General features: G+C 39.9%; 1 protein-coding gene across 3 annotated transcripts in view; it reads right to left on the bottom strand.

Annotated features, from left to right (window-relative positions):
- A1CF (APOBEC1 complementation factor) overlaps positions 1–24,074 on the bottom strand; it is a 50,002-nt gene that overhangs the window by 7,706 nt on the left and 18,222 nt on the right. For all 3 annotated transcript variants that reach the window (XM_063434124.1, XM_063434125.1, XM_063434126.1), the window contains 6 exons: positions 17,100–17,234; positions 10,295–10,425; positions 7,739–7,977; positions 6,493–6,657; positions 2,671–2,768; positions 1,669–1,945 (listed from right to left, as the gene is read on the bottom strand). In XM_063434124.1, the coding sequence (XP_063290194.1) occupies positions 1,669–1,945; positions 2,671–2,768; positions 6,493–6,657; positions 7,739–7,977; positions 10,295–10,425; positions 17,100–17,234 (1,045 nt within the window). The remainder of the gene's footprint in view (positions 1–1,668; positions 1,946–2,670; positions 2,769–6,492; positions 6,658–7,738; positions 7,978–10,294; positions 10,426–17,099; positions 17,235–24,074) is intronic.

Raw genomic sequence — 24,074 nt, 5'->3', positions numbered from 1 at the left:
CAGAACTAAAATACTGTAAGGGGAACTGGAAAACCCATGAAGATATAGGACACACATCCGTTAAAATAAATTTGGAAGACACCAAATGTTCCTAGTACCCCCCACCTCCACCCCCACCCCCCCCCCCCCCAGCTTTCTATGTTTTTAATGTGCATTCTCTCTTTCACTTTTTTATTTTCCTTTCCTCTAATATGAAATCTGTAAACATTATCATTATTTTTTAGGGGAGATGCTTGTGAATGTTAAAAGTCTGGCATTGATTTGCTGTTGAAAGTAACGAAATCCACTTTTCATGTCAACTACCTTGGCTTTTAGAGCATAAGTCACAGGCAAGCAATTCCACTAGGGTCGTAGCTAGTTGAGCATTTGTTTTCTCTACAGTTTAATAGTGACCCAAAACACAAAGTTATAAGAACATCATAATCAGGGTGAGGGGATGCCAAGTCTCATGAGAAGAGAATTAAAATGTTCTGATTTATCACAATTAGTACATCAAATCTGCTACCTTAAGAACATTGACAATTGCCAACCTTATAGATCGGAAGACTGTGCCCTCTTTGGCTCATACTAATTGTGTGTGTGTTGAGCTTACTTTTCTATTACATTCATGCACAAATTATAAAAAAAAAATTAAATCATATATTTCAATATTTTTTGTAAGTTATAATCTTGACCGAAGCGATGAAATTATTATGCTTATGTTTGTGTAGATTTCAAGGGCCCTTCTAATTAAGTTCTATAAAGAATTGGGCTTGATTACCTGACACTACAAAAGAAACGTTTCGCCACGCAGAGCATTGGTAATATATTGTTTTCAAAAAGCTTAATTTCTTCTTCAAAGCCTACACACAAGATTAACTCCTTGACAGACTAGAAGTCATGCTACAATGGAATTAACTCTTTGTCATCAATGGGTTAAAGGAGATTGCAATATTTGCTGTTTAAAAACAATAGCAATCTTTCCTTCCCTCTATCTGGATGCAGGAAGGAAGGGCCTGTGATATGTTCTAGTATGTAGAATTAAACACCACAGTGGATAGGAAAGTCAAAATACTGGAGTGGGCAAAATGAGGTGAGGAGTGTGATTACGTAGAACAAAATCGATCCTCCCAAATTTATGCTTGTGACCTGACATGAGTTGCAATTTTGGTCAAAGGGGGAACTACGTGTTCAATGGCTTAAGTGTTCGCCATCCTCTTCGTCCCCATTTCTGAAAAAAAATTGCTTAACTGACTCTCATAAACCATAGTATTTTGCTATTCAACAATAACTGGAGAGCAGGAAAGTCTGTCCTCCCATAATGGATCACCAACATCCGTGTGTGCCTGTCCCTGTGTGTGCCTGTAAACCTTTGATACCCTTTCTAGTTTTTGTAATGCAAGTCGCTCTAACGTGGGGTATCAGCATCAACCCTGTGCCCACCAGTCATGCTATTTTGATACATTTACAGTAATTGAGTGTTTGTTAAGATTACCGTTAGTAACTGTGCTTTACAGAGGAGACTGATTGATTGGGATTTTATTTTCTAAATTACACTTTCACTAGAATTCAATACATGCAATTCAATTTTCTAAATTGTCTTTGGCCATTCTCCCAATTAATGTAAAACACCATGTCTTATTGCGCATTATGGGGTTTGATATTATTTATACTCTGTGGGTTAGTTACCTCTAACTGATGGCGGTCGAATGAGGCCACGATTGCTGACATATCCCTTTGTAGGAGGGAAGTGAAGGCTGGGAATAGCAGCAGCGTAGGGTGGAGGAGCATAGAAAACAGGAGCTCCGAGGTAGGCAGTAGATGGGTCATACACATGACCTATTGTGTATGTAAGTTCTCCCTGTACTGAGCCTCCTCTTCCTCCAGTTCCTCTAGTGTATCTTACATAGCTATCTTTGTCCACTGGCTTGGCCAAGGTAACTTCTATGGGAGAACCATCTATAAACTAACAAAATAAAACATTATTATTATGTATGCCTTGCAATAGTTTTCCACCAACAGACAAGAGAACCAATACTTTAGCTAAAAATATAACAAAGAAAGAACTAGCAAAAATAACTCAAAACATAATTTCACTTGATATAAAAGGGAGAGATTGAGCAGAAAATTAAAAAGTTATTTTGTGCACATGGTGAGACATTTTAAAACCATAGGCTTATCTTCCTTAATGTTCAGTCCTCGGGAAGTAGGAGCACAAGGTAAAATAGTTATTTGGTTTACACAAAGTAAACCTAAAATGAGAAACCATAATGATATTGTTTTTCTTAGTCTGTTTGTTTTAACAAAGCTACAAAACAAACAAATGACAGGTTTTACAAGTATTTTTTTTACCCTCGTCATTTTGGGGTCTAGTGTATTACTATTACTGTGGAAAATAATTTAATGATCACTAAATAAAACTTTCTGAGATTTATGTCCATTAAATTGTTCTTTAGACACATATCAAAGTTTCATTTAGCAATCACTATTCACAATTTTGATCACTAAGCATGCCTCATTTCCAGTATTTAGCAGCTTCCAATGAAGGGCTTGAAAAACATAAAGGGTAGAATTATAAAATGATATCTCACTGTAGATGTTCAGAGTATGGCATATCTTTAGGGAGGGGATAAAACTACTAAATAGACAGTAACAAACAAACCAAGTAACATGTTTCGTTTTTTGTCCTACCTTGCCATTTAAACAATTCATCGCCTCAACTGCATCGGAACGATTGGTAAAGTGCACAAAGGCATAGTCTCTAATTTTCTTAACTCGCTCAACAGCTCCTGTTAAGAACACAGACTTGGATTAAAAATGTGTTGCTTGATAAAATTCCCATCACAATCACAGTAATCCATTTTTGTATTAAAACGTACAAATCTTGGCAAATTCCATAACTGTTACCTTAAAGATATTTAAAAAAAAAATATCAACCTGATTAAGAATATGTAGACATTTAGAAATAATGCTGAAATCTCGATTTCAAATTATGGCCCATTTTGCCTTATTTCTGTGATTGCTTGGTTTTCATGGGCATTTGAATATGTTTTACAGACACATCCAAATATGTGGACATTTACAACTTATTTTTCATTTTTTTTTTTGCTACATTTTGTTAAATAAACCATCTTTAAGGTAATTTGTACACAGCAGAGGTAACACTGTAAAATGATATAGGAGATTAGCAACAGATTGTGACGTGAATTAAAAATTATATGTTTATACCCGGCCCATCCTCCATTGCCATTTTTAAACTTTCTTAGACGTCTGTACCCAAGTATGAAGGTGGCATCCAGATGTGGATCTCATACTCACTGTGCCTAGGACGACGTCAGTAGTACCTCACTAATGTTGTAAATGTATAAGTGAAAAAACAATAATAGAAATAAAAAAAAAAAAGTTCCTAGAGTCTACGTTGCTTATCCACTCAACTAATGGGTTTAAGCCCTTCAATATAAGAAACTTAATTGAAAAGAAAAATCTGGCAGTATACAAAAAAGTAATACATGAAAGATAACTTTATTGGATTTGTTTAAAAAAAAAAAATTAAAGTCATAATAGCCATCTATGTACAATAATATTAAATTGTGTGGCGAACAAGAACTTCACAAAAGAAATGACAAAAAGTATAAAATATATTCACGTTTAATATATATATATATATATATATGTGTATAAACTTACCCCTATGTGTAATGCCCAATTCTAGTCACCAGGGGTCCTTGTTATCACAGTGCTGCAATAATCAATCTATATGTTGCAGTCTAATTGAAAGTAACCCAATATATAATAATAAAAAGTGTAATACCCATGCTTGACCACTAGGAGATTTTAATGAAGCTAGGTAGTATCTGAGAGGGGTAAAGATCACCATACCAGTCCCAGTAGATTAAGGGGTAACTGAGCTGCAAAATCACAATACATTTAATGAGTTGGCCAACACAAAAGTGTTCAAGTGTAAAGCCCCCCACTTAACCACGTAGTCAACAGCTAAGCAATATCAATGAGTGGTATAATGCACCAATGAGTTCCCTCCAATGCAGGGCAAAAATAGCAATGCCCCAAATAGGCTGTTCCCTGCACTGACCCCAATAAGCAGCCTACAGCAAACTACTAGTATCGTTATTTGCCAGCCACCGGGGACATTGAAAAAAAGTACAGTACACAAAAAAGTATAAAATGTGAAAAATAAATAAATATAAACAGTACACGCTCATCCAGGATCATCAGACGTGCCAACATCTACAAAGAATGCTGACATTTCTAGCTCTAATTATGGCCAATTTGGCCTTATTTCGGGAAGTGCTTGGTATGCATGGACACAATATGTGGAAATGTATAACTTATTTTTTATTTTTTTGCTATGTTTTAATAAACTATCTTTAAGGCCATGTGTACACAACAGAGGTAAAACCACAATATGATATATGAGAATAGCAACAAAATAGTGAAGTGAACTAGAAAATGAGTTGAATATAATCTTCCCATCCTCCCTTGTTCATTTGCAATTTTTAATTTTCTTAAAAATCTGTACCCAAGTATGACAGGGCGTTCAGATATGGATCTCGTACTCACTGTGCTTAGGAGGACATCATCAGTACCTCGCTGATATTGATATCGAAAAAAAAAAAAAGAAAATACATCCTGCTTGGTAACAATGACTGGATTTGGAAAGTTATAGATTCTGTGGGTGGATTTTTATCTTTTTAACTAGCAAATAATTAATAGAGCATTATTACCTACAGACTTGTGGAAAGTCTTGGTTCAGAAGGCCAAAGTTCTTATTTGTGTTAAAAATGTTGGCTAGCTGAATAATTTTGAAGCAGTAAGAATGCATAGAGCGGTGCAATGTTTTTTCTGCATACGGAAATGTTGCTGGAATGTAATTAATAGATGCAGGATTACTAAACATGACTATCACATTTTCTTTACTTCATGGCACAGTTGACAATCAGTTATCTGATTAGAAAAAAAAAATGTATTATGTGTGTTTTTGGATCCTTTATCTGTTTTGGCTTGATTTAATTTTTATTAAAGTAATGTCTTCAAGAACAAATTAAAATCCAACACAATACCATCCTCGTTGTACTATGAATCTAGAGAACAGAAGTCTGTACATTCATTTTGTAGGTTTTTATCCCTAGTTAGATTAGAATGTTGGCAATATCGCAAGATATTGGTCAAACAAAACAGGTGTGCTGTATAACAGTATAGTTTTATTTTATTAATAAGCTCTCATCCTTAGCAGCACAACAGTATACATATTTTAAACTGGATAACTTACTACACAATTAATGTCACTTTATCAAATGCTGAAGTGATATCAGTTTGAGTAAAGTTTCCATTATATATGGCTGAACCTACTCCCTGCGCAACCCTAGGCACAAATACTACCCGTTCTAAAATATAAATATAAAAGTGTGTTAAGTGGTGCCCCACCTGGATTGGGTGGAACAGGAGTTGTAATACAGAAGACAACAAACAAACTTGATATGGGAGCATTTAGTGTCTCCCCACCCACAGTTTTTTTTTGTGCGTTCTAAGTCTTAAACCCTATTTGGAAGAATCCCTTTAGCCTGGCCAATCTATTGACCAATAAAAAGCCAAGATAGACTTTTCTATGTTTATTTGTAGATTATGGACCACACTATACATGTGCCAAGACAGACCAAACCTTAAAACGCAAATCTAAATGGTAAAGAAAAGGGTCATAGCACATTACCTGTCTTTAGGATTGACTGCACTTAACATAACATAAACAGATAGCCAAAAGGCCCTTCAAGAAAATTTGAGAGGCAAGCCAGAGGTCAGGAAAACAAAAGTACACAGAATATGGAACAAAAACAAGGTCTGGAACATGCTGGGTCCAAGAAGTACATATGGTTTAGAATGCGCTATTGGATGGCAGAAGAAAACCATGACAGCGCAAGGAACTGTACATAGAGAAGGTTTACATAGGACTGAGAAAAACCCTATTGAATTGCAATGCCAGAATGTGTAAGCATGGTGATGCAAGTATGACATGGGAGTGCATGCTTCAAAAATGTTTCAAATATAAAACTTTACTCAAACATACAATGATGTTAAGAAGCAATGTGCAGTGTCCAAAATGAGGACTGACCTGGAAAAGGTGTACACATTATACCGTGAAGTGTAACTGTGTAAGATGATAGCACGGAGCTTTAGGTCTATATTATGCATGAGGGTCACAACCCAAGTCTTACTAAATCCCTTATTTAGTATAAAGATTACTTAGTCTTCTACACTGATACATTTATTTAACTAGTTAATTTCCACAATGGGCTTCTTCACCCTCCTGGTAACAGAATTGAGTGAAAGAAGATTATACTTTTTTTTTTATTTTTTATTCTAGTTTGTTCATGATATATCATATATAAACCACTTTTACACTCGGACTTGAAGACACGATGGTCTGCAATGTGTTTCTTCGATGGTGTCCAAGGTGTTAATCATTTTATTAAAACTACGTTTCTGATGCAATGTACTTGCCTGGTTTGACATTGCTGAACTCTTTTTCAATTGTTTCTTCTGTTGTCGTCAACATAAGGTTTCTTACATACAGGATTTTGACCGATGACATTGTGTCTTCATCAACTTCGACCTCTGGTTCTGCCCAGTCTACTGCAATTGGATGACCCCACAATTGGATGCGCCCTGTAGGTCACAGTCACCATGTCGGTCAACACAAAGAAAGTCTATAGTATATTTCATTTATTTGTTACCTAGGATTAAATAAAACCTAGAATCTGATGCAGGATTCTGGTCATGTTTTTTCTATGGGAATTTAACATTATACATTTTAATACATGTGTTAAATTTGTAAGTAATCAATATATTTTCTTAATCATTCTTTATTTTTATTGTGCGTTATATATCAAACAAGCTTGGTTAGGCATTTCATAGCAGTATAGATCACAACATACAAAAATATGTAGGTTTGACAGAAAATGTCAAAAACACTGCACATTTTATAGCTAACAGGAAAAAAAAACATCAAGAACACAATTCTATAGAGTTAACTGAGAGAGAATGTGATGAGATATAGGTTAGAACTGTAGTAAATGTTAATACCACTGGGTGATTAGGCTCAGCTGCAGATAGGATACCTTTGTAGAATAAAACAACTTAAACCTTGCTAACATTCATGCCCTATACTGACAGACTGATAATAGAGAGGCTAACTGCTCAGGATGAGGAACATACTTTTTTAAAACAATAGTAATGCTGGTGGGCATGCACTTTTAACTGCTCCTATATCACAAATTGCTTTAAGGGGGAGGGGAGGGAGGTAACGGGCCAGCGAGATGGAATCTCAGGAGCAAATGCGTGGCGATCAGACGCGACAGCAGAGAGGTGGCCGTCCACTTCGCTCTAGGCCCAATAGGCCGTAGGTCTACAATCCCTCCTGTGGAGCTTCATAGCACCCGTCCCAGGGCACATTATTGCCCAGGTGGGCACTAGCATTGCAACCATAATAAATGTTAGGTCTGGCTGAGCTTTTCTCTGCTTAATAGTTAACTAAAGGCGAGATCCGTCAGGAGCCATTCTGACATGCGGCCAGCCAGCATGGCGGTACGGCACCGCCCTATAATCAATATATTTTAATATGTTTTAGCAAACATTCAAAGTAATTAACAAGTGCATTTACAGTTGACTCACAACTTCCCTTTTTTTAATTATTAAAAGAAAAAAGGAAATAAAAGAGGAGTATCAATCAAATAGATTTCCAGGTTACCTGGTAACAATTTTCTTCTGGCCATTGCTGCTGCTCGGTGGCTCTCATATTCAACAAAGGCAAAGCCCCTATTTTTTGTTTTATCAGCTGCACTGGGGTAAACAATGACATCAAGAACTCCTTCTGTGACTTTCTTCATTTCAACTAAGATTTCTTCTTTTTTCTTTGTTTTTGGGATCCCACCAACAAACAACCGGCAGTTATCTACACTTGCACAGACCCCTAACAGACGTCCGTTTCTGTTGAAAGAATATTGAAAAACCCACTGAAACCGTAAAATAGCAGGGGAACACAAACTGTAGGTGCTAGAATTTCAAGTCTATTTCATAAGTGCAAACCATACTGGGATCCATTCCTAATTCAGAGCAGATGTTTCCTCTGAACATGAATAATTTTATCTAAGGTGAATGTATACTGCAGTAATAGTATGCTACTGCATTGAGCCAACTGAACTTCATTTCCATAAATATCTGCTGATCTAGGTAGTCCTGATAAAGGAATGGTCATGATTTTTATGATTATTTAAAATTTAAAAATTCATTTCTTTTAGCCTTTGTGTGTATTTGTATTTGTAATCATTCATAGAAATGAATCCCTTTCTTCAGTGCATCTCCTGGCTCAGCCTTGCTCTATGGCAGTGGTTCCCAACACAGTCCTCAAGTACCCTCTATCAGTCCAGGATTCAAGGATTACTCAGTTGTGTCGAAGGTGTTTTTAGAAAAAAAAACAAAAAAAAAAAACACAACAGGGTAATCCCACTATCCTAGACTGGTTGGGGGTACTTGAGGACTGGGTTGGGAACCACTGCTCTATGGGAATCTCTGTATTGAGTCATCTTAGGATAGAGACACTCTTAACCCACCATAATCAAGAACAAGTTTTGTTCATATATCTTGACACCTAACCAATTAATTGACATCCTACAAATGCACTTTTAGATGAATTCAGACATTTAAATATTCATAGTCTTAGCAGAAAAGTGATGTTTTTGACCAAAGAGGAAAGCATCCCTTATAAAGTAAGGTGAAAGCCAGGAGATGTACTAAAAACAGAAATTTATAAAGTATTATATTTATTTAGAGCCCCCAACTGCTACCCATGAGTGGGAGGGATTAGAGAGACACTAGGACCCCATCTGCTACTATAATTAGGCCTCCACTTGGTGGTTTCCTAGGTCCCCTCATCTATTAATTAACCCCCCTTCTGACCACAGGTTAGGCAGGGGAGACTTTAGGATATCCCCCAATTTGTTTTCAAATTTATAGCCCCCAACTGCTGGCCACATGTTGGCAACAGGATGAACTGTAATCTCTTCACTCCCTATTGTTAAATAATTTTCAAGTCCCCTATCCAGCACTATGTACCCTTCTGTCTTATTTTCTTCTTTTTATATGTTTATTTATTTTAATATATTTGCCTCACCTTGGTGTGGACAGTGATCTTCCCACCTCTGTAAACAGGAGGCACAGGGGCTGCATGTTACTAGCAACTATGCAACAGCTGCCTAGTTGCTTGTTATTTTAACAAATTAGAGTGAGTGGGGGACATGGGGCAAATAGTTTTATACTTCCACCAAACCCTCGCTCACCAAGCCTTGAGCAGCAGTGAGCAGCCATATAGTCATTGGTGGCTTGCATTATTCTGGTTATTTTCGCATTCCTAAGAATATGAATGCACATGTCTATTATATATATAGAACTGATGAAAGTTCCTTAGAGAACTGAAACGTTGATCTTCTGTGGCAGATGCCTGAATAAAAAGCTAAGTTTTTTCTCTATATTTTTGAAGTCCTTGGAGTGCTATCATTACTTTATTTCTATTATTTGGCTGTGAAGCACCGGGCTTTTTACTATTAATCCAGGAGTGCAAGCAATTGGAACTTTATATATATATATATATATATATATATATATATATATATATTTATTAGGGATGTGCATGGGCAAAATATTCCTTTTGGTTCGGTATTCCGAAATTCGGGACTTCGGCCCTTCCGAAATTCGGACTTCGGTTTGGTTCGGAACTTCGACACTTCGGGTTAGTGTAGGGTTAGGGGTAGTGTTAGGAGTAGGATTAGGGTTAAGGGCAGGGTTAATCCTACTCCTAACCCTACCCCTAAACCTACTCCTTACCTAACCCTACTCCTAACCCTAACCTAACCCTACTCCTTACCCTACCCCTACCCCAGCCCCAATCCTACCCTTACACGTTTTGCCACTTTTCAAAAGTCCGAAGCACTTCCGAAATTCAGCACTTCGTCTATTCGGAAGCAAACTCGAATGTTCGAAATTCGGCCGAATTTCCATTCGGACCGAACCGAACCGAATATGTATATATATATATTTCTAGTTTTTCTTCAGCAGGGTAAAAGGTCATTTTTCATAATATGCTCCCATCATTGTCTTTAACCCCTTAAGGACCAAACTTCTGGAATAAAAAGGAATCATGACATGTCACACATGTCATGTGTCCTTAAGGGGTTAAGGGCTAAATATCTGTACTACTTACAATCAAAATGTAAGAAATTAATCAGTATCAGCAGTACATTGCTCTTACCTAATTTCATAATTATTAAGTTGTTTGATTGCATTCCTGGCATCGTGTCTGTTAGTAAATGTTACAAATGCATATCCCCTATTATTTCCACTGAAGTCCATCATCATTCTTACTTCATAAATTGTCCCAATCTGTAAAATAGAATCAAATTAAAAAATTACAACGTGACCAGATAAAATATATCAAATAAAAATCTGAAAACTGAAAGTTTAATCTATTTTTACTCTACCTTTAAACAATATAAATTTACATAGATCAGGTAGAGGAGGAGTCTTTAACAAGGGTAACATAACTCCTGCCCGTTTTTTGCACTGAGAAAACTGTAGCAAGTACTCATTTTATTGCTAATGCCTATTGGTGGGAGACATTGACAATGTATGATAGTGTGTTAGGAAGACATGTATATCATGGAATACTGAAGCTCACAGGGGTCAAAATAGACCAGAGAGAGCCTTAACAGGTGGCTGAGTAGGGCTAGGCTAGCAGTTGTCAGGCAGAAAGTGGGGGTGGAGGAGTCAAGAGGTTATAGTAGTGGACAGCTAAGGGGGTCAGTGGCCATTTTAGTTTTAAACATTACCTGTGAAGTTTTGTCCCACCCTCCCTCCCTCCCTTTTTTCGGTGGTTTCAGTTTCCTGTCACAGTCTTGGCAGGAGCTTGCCAGGTATTTAGGTCATTCAGGCATGGTTGATCATTGCTGGTAATGATTGGTGGGAGGTTCCTGGTGGTGCGTGGAACTGGGAACCTCAGGTAAGGGGCAAGCATCTGGGTATGCTCTCCCCAAATTGGTTTTCGGATGGGCACCTTCATACTTTGGCAAGCTGGGGGTTTACGGCATGTGTTTAGGTTTTAAGATGTTTTTGTTCATTATCCTTGTTAACACACCTATTTATTGTTACAGGTTTTGCGGGACAATTAATATGAGTAAATTGGCTGTGGCGTTTTATACCCTATACGTGGTGTTGTGTTTTCATTTAGAATGGTAAGTTTAGCCACAATATCAAAGGTACAGTGGTCATGACAACATATATGTGTTTGTGACGATACATTCTGCAGCTTACTCCTTCCACCCCCCTGATTGATACCTGGAGGTACTGCTGAGGAGCTGTACTACTAATAACTTCAGGATTTTAGTTGTTTTTCTAAAAAACAACACATTCTCGGATTATAGAACGTTCAACAAGATTAGCATGCTCTAACAAGATTTCTGATGACACAAGATTCTGGACACCCTAAAAAATATATATAGCCTTGATATAGGCCTGAAGTAGCCAAAATGTTGATCATCTGTAAAGACCACTATATTATTTGATACACCAAATAAAACAATGACAAACAGACTCGTGAGTGATACTTTTTTTTCTGATATATATCTTATGCAGTATTGCACCCCGGCATTATATTTTTGTGTATTTTCTGATGGGGATAAGTGCCGGGATTTGAAATATATATACAGTGGGACCTCGGTTTACAAATATAATGCATTCTCCGGGCTGTTTCTTATTGCGAAAAATTTGTAAACCGAAACGCGGTTTCCCGTAGGAATGCATTGAAAACCAATGAATCCGTTCTCAAGGTCAGAAAAAAGTAAAAATGAGCTGGCATGGAAACCAACCCACAATGCAGAACACAATAAAAGGCATGAAAACAACAAAGCTCAGCTCCCTACCTTTCCACAGCTTGAGAAATGCATCAAAGAGTCCCAAAACAACTGCAAACAATTTCCAGAATGGCTCCAAAACTCGATGCAAAAGCCGCTCCATCACCTCCACACTCGACGCCACGTGCTACCCACAGGCTTCAGCATGCATGGGACAGTGCTATAAACCTCCCAGATGCAATGCATCATGGGGAAACTGGCTTTGTATTGCGAAACAAATTTGTAAACCGAGGCATTATTTTTAATGGATTTTCATTTGTAAACCGAAAATTATGTTAACCGAGGCGTTTGTAAACCGAGGCCCCACTATATATATATATATATATATATATATATTTGTGTTAAGGGCTCATGATAGTACAGAAGATACAAACACTGTTAGGTGTGGGATGGTATTACAAGAGCAAGTCGGTTGTGGTGTGCCGGAACCGACGATGAGGTAGGCCTGTAAATAAAGAGGGCCCACCAAGAAGAAATGTAAGAAAAAGGAGTTGATAAAGAGGAGTGGGTGGGAGGGTGATGCAGCACTGACCTCAGACGGTATGGAGCCAGGTAAGGGGTGTCCCTTAAGTAGGTAGAAGGCGAGTCATACGCCCCTCCCACAATTACAGGCCAAAAGGCCTTAATACTTGTGTTAAGGGCTCATGATAGTACAGAAGATACAAACACTGTTAGGTGTGGGATGGTATTACAAGAGCAAGTCGGTTGTGGTGTGCCGGAACCGACGATGAGGTAGGCCTGTAAATAAAGAGGGCAAAAGTAGAAAATCTAAATTTATTACGAAACGAGCAATATACATACTTTAACCAGACATATCTTGAAAGGCATTTCTAACTTCTTGTACTGGGTTAGGTATGTATCTAGAGTATGCAGAAGACTTCCAGCGCCCTAGTGACTTGATAACATGTACTGGAATGTTTGCACTGGACACTGTAGTGGCTGCTCCTATGCGGAAGGAGTGGCCCGAATAGTTAGTTGCTTTTAGGCCTAGTTGTGTAAGTAATGACCTGACGTGGGTCATGAAGGTGGTGGTAGGGAGTACCGAACCTTGTAGACAAAAGTGGTTGAGATGGTGATGCTTGTAAAACCTGGGTATATGTGTCCAGTAATGTGACGGGGCACCACTCGTTGTGGGTAGGATAGTATCTAACCTCTACCGGAGGTGCGTGTTGATTGGTTTTGGAGTGATGCAGAGCCAAGATATAGTAATCCATGTGTTTTGTTGAATGTGAGTGAAGCAGAATGTGAGTGGACTGCGTTGTGTTGATGGCGGTAAATTCTCTTGGTCTTAAAACCCATAAAAAGCCTTATAGATGGCGGTTTTAATAACAAGGTTTGTGTTGTTGGCAAAGGGTTTTAAATCTAGTAGTTTGGATAGATCTTTGAAAATATTGACGTCTATGGGTAGCCTTTGCGCAGTACGTGGGGGTTCGGATCTCTGAATACCCCTAAGTATATTTTTGATCTGGTAGGAGGACATGAAACTTGTGTTGTTTGGTTGTAATGTTAACATGTGATGTTGTATGCCTGTTAGATATAGCTTGATTGTGTTGTATGATAATTTGAGTTTGAGGTGGCAAAAGGAAGCAAAACCCAACAAGGATGTCATAATGAAAGGTTGTGCGATATTGTATGATGACAGAAATCTTTTGAATAGAAGGAAAGCCCTGTCATAGGTCTTCTGGGTATTGGAGGATAGCGCTAATTGTGACAATGTCCTGCTATGTTGCATTATAGCGTCTTGTCCATGACTAGTTGGTGGAAAGGTGGAGTGGTGGTGGCTGTGCGTGCAGCTGACGGAAGTATTTGTCGAAAAGCCTGTAAATTGAAATGAGACAAATGGTCAGCAGCCGTGTTGCATACACCTGGGACATGCACACAAAACAAGAAGAAATTGTGACACGCGGCCAACCAGGTGAGTTTCCTCAAGAACCTCATAATGGTCAGTGATTTGGATCGACCTTTGTTTATGATGTGGCACGTTGCTTGGTTGTCTGAGTAGCAACGTACTGACGAACCTGCCCATAGATGCCCCCATGTCACGGCAGCTGCCACAATGGGATATATCTCAAATAGAGCTGAAGTAGTTGAAAAACTCTCCAGGTCCTGAACCTCTGGAGGCCAACTACCCCAAAGCCATTCATTCCTGTAAATTACTGCGAAACCTGTGGTAGACCCGCGTCTGACCAGATGGTAGGTGAAGAGTCCGACAATTCAGGGGGGAACATGCTTTTCCCATTCCAGGTGGTTAAAAGTTTCTCCACATAAGTAGGTCTGCCGTGGCCTGGGTATCCAGGGGTAACCTGTGTGCATCATTGCTAAACAGTGGGAACATGTGTAGGAGTCGTGAGATGAAAGCCCGGCCTTGGGGTATAATGCGCATGGCAAAATTTAGTGACCCAAGTAGAGATTGTAATTCTTGCGGTTGCAAGTACCGAGGTGTAAGTAAAGGTTGATGTTGGTAAGAATGTTCTCTATCTTGGTGTGTGGCAGGCTGGCTTGCATGTTGGCTGAGTCTAGTATGATTCCTAGGAAAGTGATGACTGTATCTGGTCCTTCGGTTTTGGTGGGGGAAACTGGGACGCCCACCTGTTTAAAAAGACTGATGGTTTCTATGAGGCTACTGGGTGGGGAAATATTCTCTTCGATCAGTAAGAAATCATCCAGGTAGTGTATAACTGTAGGGCATCTGGCTACATTTAACAATAACCAGCATAGTGTTTCGGTGAATACGTCGAAAATGGCCGGACTACTTTTTGAACCAAACGTTAAGCGTGAGAAAAAGTAGTAGTGCCCGGCCCACTTAATGCCATGGAGGTGCCATAGTGTAGGGTGGATAGGCAATAATTTGACATAGTTATGTCAGTCTTGCTGAGCCATGCTCCGACCCCTGCCTGCATGATAGCCGTAATGGCGTGATCTATGGTGGAGTATTGAAGAGAAAATTCCTCAGAGGGGATAAGGGAGTTCAGACTCGGTGTGGCAGAGGTGTGAGGTGCAGACAGATCGATGATAAGTCTTTGTTTGTGGGAAGATTTCCCTGTGACAATACCAATGGGATTTGTCCTCCATGTGGAAAAAGAAGGGGACTGAAAGGGCCCTAATAAGAAGCCCTCTGCCACTTCTTTGGCAATAAGTGTGCTAACCGCTGTAGGGTTTTGTTGGGCAGATTGCAAATTAGGGCATTGAAGGATTTCTGTAGGCATGTGTATTAGACCAGTATGGAATCCTTGTGATAGACCAGTGATGATGAAGTCTACCAGATGTCTAGATGGATGTTGTGACAGTAATGCCGTGAGTACAGAAATGTTTATATCCGTTAAGTATTGCTTAGGGTACATTTTATTCTGACACATAGTTTTCGCATGTGCTCTAAAGCATGTTGAACATATATGCAATAACCTACATCCACTGTAATTACATGCACAGACATTGAAATTATTACATATTTGGGATTTTCCCAAAAACTTGATAGGACGACCCAGTTTATCTTTGGGCGTTTCCTCTGCTGAACCAGCGGAACCAGTGCCCTGTGAGGTAGTAGGTTCGTTTGCAGTGGTAGGACAAAAATTGGCAGTATGGGCCATGGAGGAGCAGTATGCACAGGCCGGTGTTCTCAGACCTGCAAAGTGTCTGCAGAAAATGACTGTATCAATCTTGCTCCAGTTGGACCTTGTCCCGTACTGTGAGAAGGCGCCAGACACTTTGGAAAAAACCCTAGGGGATGTACTGGCAGGCTAATTATGCCGGGTAAGGCGAAACCATTAATCTTGTTCTTTGGTGACAGGTGAGGCCCTGCTAGTTGCCAAGTGGCTGTGAGAGGCTCTATCTATGCGTTGGCGCGAGGGGTTATTGAGGCCGCCCGATGTAGCGGCAGGAGTTCGTAGGCCGCTCGGTGACAATAAAAGAAAACAGGGGAAGGGAGTGACAGGTGACGCCCTCTCTATAATTTGCGAGGCGGCTGACTTACGTGTGGCCCGGGGGGCATTACCTCCGAAACGTTGAGGCGGGGTGTTGGCCTCGCGGACCGCTAAACGATAGGCAGAAAGCCCAGAGGGGAGATACCTATCTGGGCCTATAACCCCTAAAAAATGCCAGTACTCTAAGTCCTATGTAGATATAGAACCGTATGTGTTATACGGCGTGAGCAGGCTTAACGTACCTGGTAGTATGTTGGTGTGTTTGAATAAGCGACAGGTATAGAGAAACCTGGAAAACCTAAAGGGTTTAGAGACAAGATATACACAGTGTGAGAATTGGATCCTTTGATACCAATTTAGACTACATAGCTGTAGTGAGTTGATATATAGACATATGTAAGGTAAATTTTTAAAAATGGTAGATACCCAACTGGTCATATATGTGGTATGACCCTGATAACCGGGTGTCTTGTTATGTATAATATGTCTCTATGGTGACAAAAGTAATACGTATGTTTGCTAGTGTTTGTAGTCTAATATGGTGTATATTGGTAATCATATAGTCTATCTTAGATATGAAAGGTAAGCTCTAAAAGAGGTAGAGTATGAGGAAAGTGATAATTAAAATATTGATAATTAAAATCTTGATAACAGAAAAATTGACGTATGAGTGGTTGAATCAAGTCGTGTGATTCAACCCGAAAGTATTATGAGATGTTTTGGACCGAGTTCTTGTGTATATAATTTTGAGTAAATAAAGAAAAAGTCAGCATATATGCGTACCATGTAAGAAACGTGTGTACATGGTATGTTTAGAAGTGTAATCTTCTAATGGTTTATATGTAAACATAAAATATGTAATACAAGTGCTAGTGTTAGATAACCATATAGTTTAACTTAGGGCGTGAAATATAACTTCTAAAGAGGTATGTAAGAAGAAAGTAATCATTTTAATTTTAGATTATTTAAACACAGAAAAATGGTGTATGAGTGGTTGAATCAAGGCGTGTGATTCAACCCGAAAGTTCATGAGATTTTTTAGACCGAGTTCTTGTGTATGTAAAATCAACAACCAGATAATGCTTTCTCCTGTTTTTTGTGTATGCATGTATATATATATATATATATATATACACACACACACACCACTAAAAGACCATAAACAGTATGTTGCTATAAGTTCAAAAACTATATTCCTTCTATATTTACACAGCCCAGTTTGCTTTACCTTTTCACATAATGGTACCAGTTCATCTTCAAAGAGGTCTCGGGGTAGTTTCCCAATGAAAATTTCACAGCCTCTTTCAGGTGGTGGGCCGTCCCATCCAGGAGGTGGTCCACCATATCTTCTCTGTCCATTTTCCTGTTGACCAATCAGAATGCCATTATGAAAAATAAATGACGTTACTGCAATACATTTAACCATTTGGATTTCTAGGCTAAATTTACACACTTTACATAGTATAAAATGTTCCCCAGAGAAAAGCAAGACACAGGGAAGATTCAACACATAGCTATGTAGATGCATGTTAAAAGTTACAGACATATCTGGACTCTTGTTGGACTGTCTAAGACTATTTAAGACTCATTGGTGTAGAATTGTATTCCTTATTCTTGTACAAAAAATGTCAGTATTTTCCAGTACCGTCATTGAACTTAGATACCATGCACTTGTCCACATTCCATCTAGTATATTTTTAATAGAATGGAGTAACTCTGTCCCAACATTATCTCTAAATGTTGGTATTTGTTTATTCTCTTTGAGGTGCAACATAAGATATTACAAGGGAACTGAACATCTGGTTTGGCCATCACAGAGTAGAATGACTGCTACTTTCCTATCCTTTAATGCTACAATAGTATTATTGCTTCATTCCAGTACTTCAATACTTAGTGGCGGAACTACCGCTGTTGCAGGGGGCACAGCTGCGACCCGGCCCATCACTCCAGTGGGCCACACATTCAGGTGCCCATCGGGTGGCCCATGCTGTTAGGGCCACCCAATGGCAATGGATTTCCAGGGGCCCGATCAGAGCTGCAGCACTTTCCAAGCGTGACCGGGCCCCCTTTGATGAGGTCAGAGCTGGGAGGAAGTGACCAGGCAGTCAACCACAGAGAGCCGTGCGGGAGGAGGGAGTCAGATTGGGAACTCTGATTCCCATCAGCTGGAGCCAGCCACTGGACCCAAGGGAAAGTCACCCTCCTGCACCTAAAAGGTAGGAAAGTAGAAGAGTGACTAAAATGTGTGTATGCATGTGTGTACGTGTGTGTGTCTGTCTGCATGTGTATCTACATGTGCGTCTGCATGTGTATGTGTATCTGTATGTCTGCGTAGCTGTAAGTCAGTGTGTGCCCTATGTATCTGCATGTGTGTCACTGTTTGTATCTGTATGAGGGTCATTCTGTGTATCCAAATGTTTGTCCTTAAACGTCTGTGTATCTGCATGTGTGTTTGTATCTGTATGAGTGTCATTCTGTGTATCTCAATGTGTGTCATTCTGTGTGTCTGTGTGTGTATCTGTATATTAGCATGCGTGTCTGTGTATGTATCTGTATGTGTTATGGTGTGTATATGAATGTATGTCAGTGTGTGTTTGTCTGTTTATCTGCATGTGCTTCAGTGTATGCATCTGTGGGTCTGTGTAACTGTCACCCCACTTCACGCACTGTCACCCCCCTTCACTCTGCCACACTCATAATAACTCCCCCAATCCTGTCACTCACCCATGCCATACTCACCTCCCATCGCTCTGCCATATTCATCCTATTACACTCCCCTTCTCAAGCACTGTCACACTAACCCCCAATCCTGTCACACTCATTCTCCATCACTCTGTCACACTTGCCCCCTTTCACCCTGCCACACTCACCCTATCACATTAACCCCACCAATTCTGTCAAACTCATCCCCCTGACCATGCCACACTCACCCTGTGGGGCTAGAATGAGACACATGGAGGGGCTGGGGGGCGTGAATGTGACAAATAGTGGGGCAGGAGGGGGTGAGAAGTATGGGGGGCCCAAGGACAATTTTTGCACCGGGGCCCCCGTGGTTTCTAGTTACCCCTCTGTCAATACCAGGCCCAAACTGGCCATCAGGCAAACCGGGCAAATGCCTGGTGGGCAGCAATTGCCATGGGCCAAGGCCGGCAGGGGAGATCACAGGCAGGTGTGTCTTCATGGGCCGGTGGGAAGAGTGTGTCAGTCTGTGTTGCGATGACCGCAGCTGGACAGTGGAGTACCTGAAGGTGCACAGAGGCACGTAACGCCACGTCACATTCTGACGTGGGGTCAACATGCTCCACCTTCACAGGGTTTCAAGAAGTAGCAAGAGGATCCGCTTTGGCACAGGGTGCGGACGGTGCTATTTGGGGTATACCAGAGGCCGGACTCCAGAGTTGCATACTGGCAATGTGAGTGGAGTCTGCTTGTTGGCTAGAGGGATGTTCCGGGGATTTACTAGATGGGGAGGACTGGGATTTAGTATATAGGGGTACTGGGATTTAGTAGAGGGAGGCTGTTTTTTTTTTTTACACTGTACTTTTCAAAATAAACCTAAGTTTCTATGAAAATGTTCAGTTTTTTTATGGCCCACATAAACTTAAACCTTGTTTATTTGGCCAGCGCTAGACTTTGAGTTTTACATGCTTGCTACACACACACACTACATTTCTGACATACACACCCTGGATCCCCTATGCAGACAATAGATGCTCTACACTTAAACACGCACACTACATTCCCTAAACACACTCACATATACTACAGTCCCTATGCACACATTCGTTACACCCCCCCTATACACACACTCTCTCTCAGACTCCGTTCCAAGCCACACATTACACCACCAACACATCACAACTGAAACCGACCAATTTACACAAAACACCACAATCAGCTCACTCTACACACACGCAATATAACAAGCCTCCAAACACATGCACGATACACTTTCCCTGCAATTTTGTCCTCAGGCATCATTGGTGATGATAAAACGCCACCTCTGTGGCCCCGCCCCCTCTGTCTGGGCTACTGTGATTCAAAAATGCCGTGCTGATTTTTTTTCCCAGTCCGGCCCTGGTCAATACTATAGCTCAGAGAATATGTAACAAGTTGTTAGTTGAAGAAAGCCTACAATTGAGAAGATTTGCATGTCCAAGGGTTGAGTTTATTATTCCTGTGCTGACAGTCTAATTATACAGATGAGAATATAACCCAGAAGCAAGAATCTAAATTTCAGCAGAATGGCACACAGACTATGCCAATATTGTCTAGAAATCTCTCGATATGCCAGTAACACTCATTGAAATAAGTACAGACAATATATATTCATATTCCTGTGTTAAACCTTAGACATACCCAGTGGCCATATATATTGTATAATAACAAACCAGGAGAAAGTGGTAAAGTGCACACAAATGATTAAAATTGCTACCTTTTATATAAATAGTAGGTCCTTTAAATGTAAAATAATCCTATATAACATAAATAGAAAAAAGACAGTGTAATCTGTTAAAAAACAAACAAACACAGTAATGGAATAAAATGTACCGTATTTATGTTATATAGGATTATTTTACATTTAAAGGACCTACTATTTATATAAAAGGTAGCAATTTTAATCATGTGTGTGCACTTTAGCACTTTCTCCTGGTTTGTTACAATTCTTGTCTAAGTGTACTGGGTGACAATGCACTTTAAGTCGTTTTTTTGTTTATAAATTCTTTATTTTATTGTGCATAGTTAAGACAAGGTACATGTATACCGGCAAGTGCCACAACAGCATTCTGCCAGATTTTACGCTTTCATACATAGGCTGTAATGTGGCTTGAATAGACAGTGCACTTTTATGTATATTTAAGACGAAACAGGCATGAAAAACAGGCGTATAAAACAGGCTTATAAATCAGGCTTAGAAAACAGGCTTATAAATCAGGCTTATAAATCAGGCTTATAAATCAGGCTTATAAATCAGGCGTGGAGAATGTGTCTAGGGCCGTGTAAGGTATTAAAGTTATGTATGTCGTATCTCAATAAGTGACTGGTCCTAGAGGGGCAGCAGGAACATTCAGGTTGTTGCTAAGATAACACATGCTAAGGGACTACGGATGCTGGTCATTATTTGAGAGAGGAGACCACCAGGTCTATTAATGACTGGGTACCACATATTAGTGGGATCAGGTGGATTAGTGGGCATAGGAGTATAGGCTTGAAACAAAATATTAAAACATATGCTACCATTGTATATCAGTGCTGTGTGTGTGAGAGGGAACAGCAGATTATAGCTCTAACTTATCTAGTGTCCCCTTGTGCTTATTCTGCTCAGCCTATGCCCATGGCTATCAGACACTGTCCAGACCCATTTGTAGGGTAGCCCAGGCCTCCCGTCTACTGTCTTGGCAAGTGGGCTCGGTCAGTCCCTTGGGTAGTAGTTGCTGGGAGTACCGGAGGTCTTATGTGCTGTGCAGAGGTAAGTCTCTTATGGATCCGACTTTCGGGAGAGTATGCTGTGGAACAGACCTTTGTTAAACACTCCTCTATTAGTTAGGTAGTGTTGCTGGATCACATTGAATACCTGGCTGTGTAGTATGTGCTTATTCCTGGAGGACGTCAATAGCATGGAGTACATAGGTAAGGACAGAACTTAGAGAGCATGGAATATGCCAGGATATTCCCACCTCTCTGTTAGTGCAGAGGTCATCAAGTCATCAATTTTTTTTGGGTTCAAACCCCAGATATTTCTGCAGAGCTTTGAGATGCCAAATGTAGGACAGCCACTAAAGGTGGGATTCGGTAACAATGTAAACACTGTTTTTACAGTGCAGAGATTGCAGCGACAGTCTACATTAAGCTGTAGAACACTGAGGAGTACATTTATTGCTGACATTGGGGGTGGTTCTAAAACAGAGAAATGGAAAGCATCCTGAAAGAGAGAACTAGGGATAGTACTATGAATCAGGACACCACGGAGAGTGCTAAATGGAAACTACAACTCATGGCACATTGATAAGTGAGGCAACCGGAGAGGGGAAGATGGCTAGTAGGGCAAATTAAAGAGAGTATATATATATATATATATATATATATATCCAAAGTAGGTAGCAGCACTCACGTATTAAAAGTCCAAATTTATTAGTACATAGTTTAAAAGACGATCAACGTTTCAGTCCTGCATAGAGGACTTTCATCAGGATCAAACACAAACTTAATAGATACATTCATGACATGACATTCATGACTCTATTCGTCCGCTCAATCATTGCAATATAGCTTTGATCCAGCAAACAATTTATTCACATGCTTTGTCTCCTTTTTTTTGTCTATTTGTTTCCATGGCGATACTATAGTTATTCGCGTCGCCATGGAAACGATTTACACGTCATTACGCAATGACGTCACTAAGGGGGCGGAGCTTACTCGCACTTGCGCACTGCGAACGGCAGAACGCCGGTTGGAAACTCCTTTCACCTGGGGGTCACTTTAGCTGATATTGTTGTGTATATATGTAATGAATGTATCTATTAAGTTTGTGTTTGATCCTGATGAAAGTCCTCTATGCAGGACTGAAACGTTCATCGTCTTTTAAACTATGTACTTATAAATTTTGGACTTTTAATACATGAGTGCTGCTACCTACTTTGGACATATGGATAATACTAGCCATGCCATGCTAGCACCCGGCTTCTAAGGGATTCTAAGCGTGAGTGCAGGAGTAATTTGTATTATATAGCATACATAGCTTTCACAAAAAAAAAAAAAATGGAGCACTGGAGGTTCTAGTTCAGGTAGACCAAAGGCAGCAACTTTTTCAAGCCCCAACAAGAAGTGAACAAATAGTACAAACAACCTGTTGTATGTACTATTTGTTCACATATATAGATAGCTATATCCACACACAGATGATTATCTATATCTACACACAATTAAATTATAAATTATTATATTACTATATTTAAAAAAATTCCCTAGCTTGGCTGGTAGAGAGTCAACATTGAGCCTTGTCCATGGTTAGTGAAGAGTTGATTTTTCTCTGTAAATAAGTTGCATAGTTAGGTAACCAGGACCCTCATCATTGTTCAGTTCTACACTGGTGCCAGGGACTGGTGTGATGCCATGTTCCAACATTTGGCATCATTACAGGGAGCACGAGGGAGCTATTTAATAAAGTAGAGAAAAGACACAGCCGCCAATGGAAGAGAATAAATAAATAAATAGATACAATCCTACATTGGGGTTGGTAGGGGTTGCAGGGTATAAGGGCATAACCCATGGGATTTAAATATGGAAAAGAGAAAGGCTGACAGAGAGGGATTACAAAACAGGTCCTCCCAATTGTCAGTCTCAATACCCCTGAATAGAATAGTCCATAGTAGTGGCTAGGAGTTGCCGGTATGGGACATACATGCAAAATATGAAAAATAATAAATATTTATTAGTCCCTTCTAGGGAAGAAAAACACGATATAGGGTTTTTGTTGAGAATGAATTCATATTCTTCCCTGGATAGCAGACCTCTACTGCGTCCCCCATCCAAAATCCGTTTATACTCTTCCAGAAAGTAGTTTGTAGGGTCCGTTGGAAGTATTCTATAGGTTTCCCTATCGTCCAGGATTTTAAGGGCCATTTTGATGTAATTGGTTGAGTTCATCATTACAATATTGCCGCCCTTGTCTGCTGGTTTTATTATTGTCTCCCTGTCTTCTCTAAGTGTTTGTAAAGCTTTCCCCTCAAGTTTAGTCAAATTCATGTTAGGCTGAAAGTGAAGATCACTGTTTTTAATGCTTTCAATTTCGAATTTGACTGCTTCCAAGAAAACCTCAATATTCCTGTAGCTGCCTATGTGTGGTGTGAAACGGCTTTTAGGTTTCAGATTTGTAAGACTCTTAGTGATGGTAGGATCATTTTCATCTAATAAGGCTACAAGAGCCATCAGGCCATTATAATCATCAGCAGATATGCCCAGGTCTTGGGAAGTGGCGCTACCCGTCATTGACCTGAACGGACGTGTTGAGTCAGGCTTGATTGCATCGTTCACCCGTATCTCGGGGTGACTTAGCGTGTACTGATGCGGGTGGGTGCGTGGACCATAACCTAGGAGGGCCATGGGGGGGGAGATGGAGTGACGCCATATGAGTCCGGTTCGAACCAGTCCAGGGTTTTGTGATCTAAAGTCCCATCTGTGTTGTCGATGGCCTCTGCTGTCC

This window comes from Pelobates fuscus, chromosome 10, assembly GCF_036172605.1.
Source record: "Pelobates fuscus isolate aPelFus1 chromosome 10, aPelFus1.pri, whole genome shotgun sequence".
Taxonomy (NCBI): Eukaryota; Metazoa; Chordata; class Amphibia; order Anura; family Pelobatidae; genus Pelobates; species Pelobates fuscus.
This window is presented reverse-complemented; position numbering and strand designations above follow the sequence as displayed.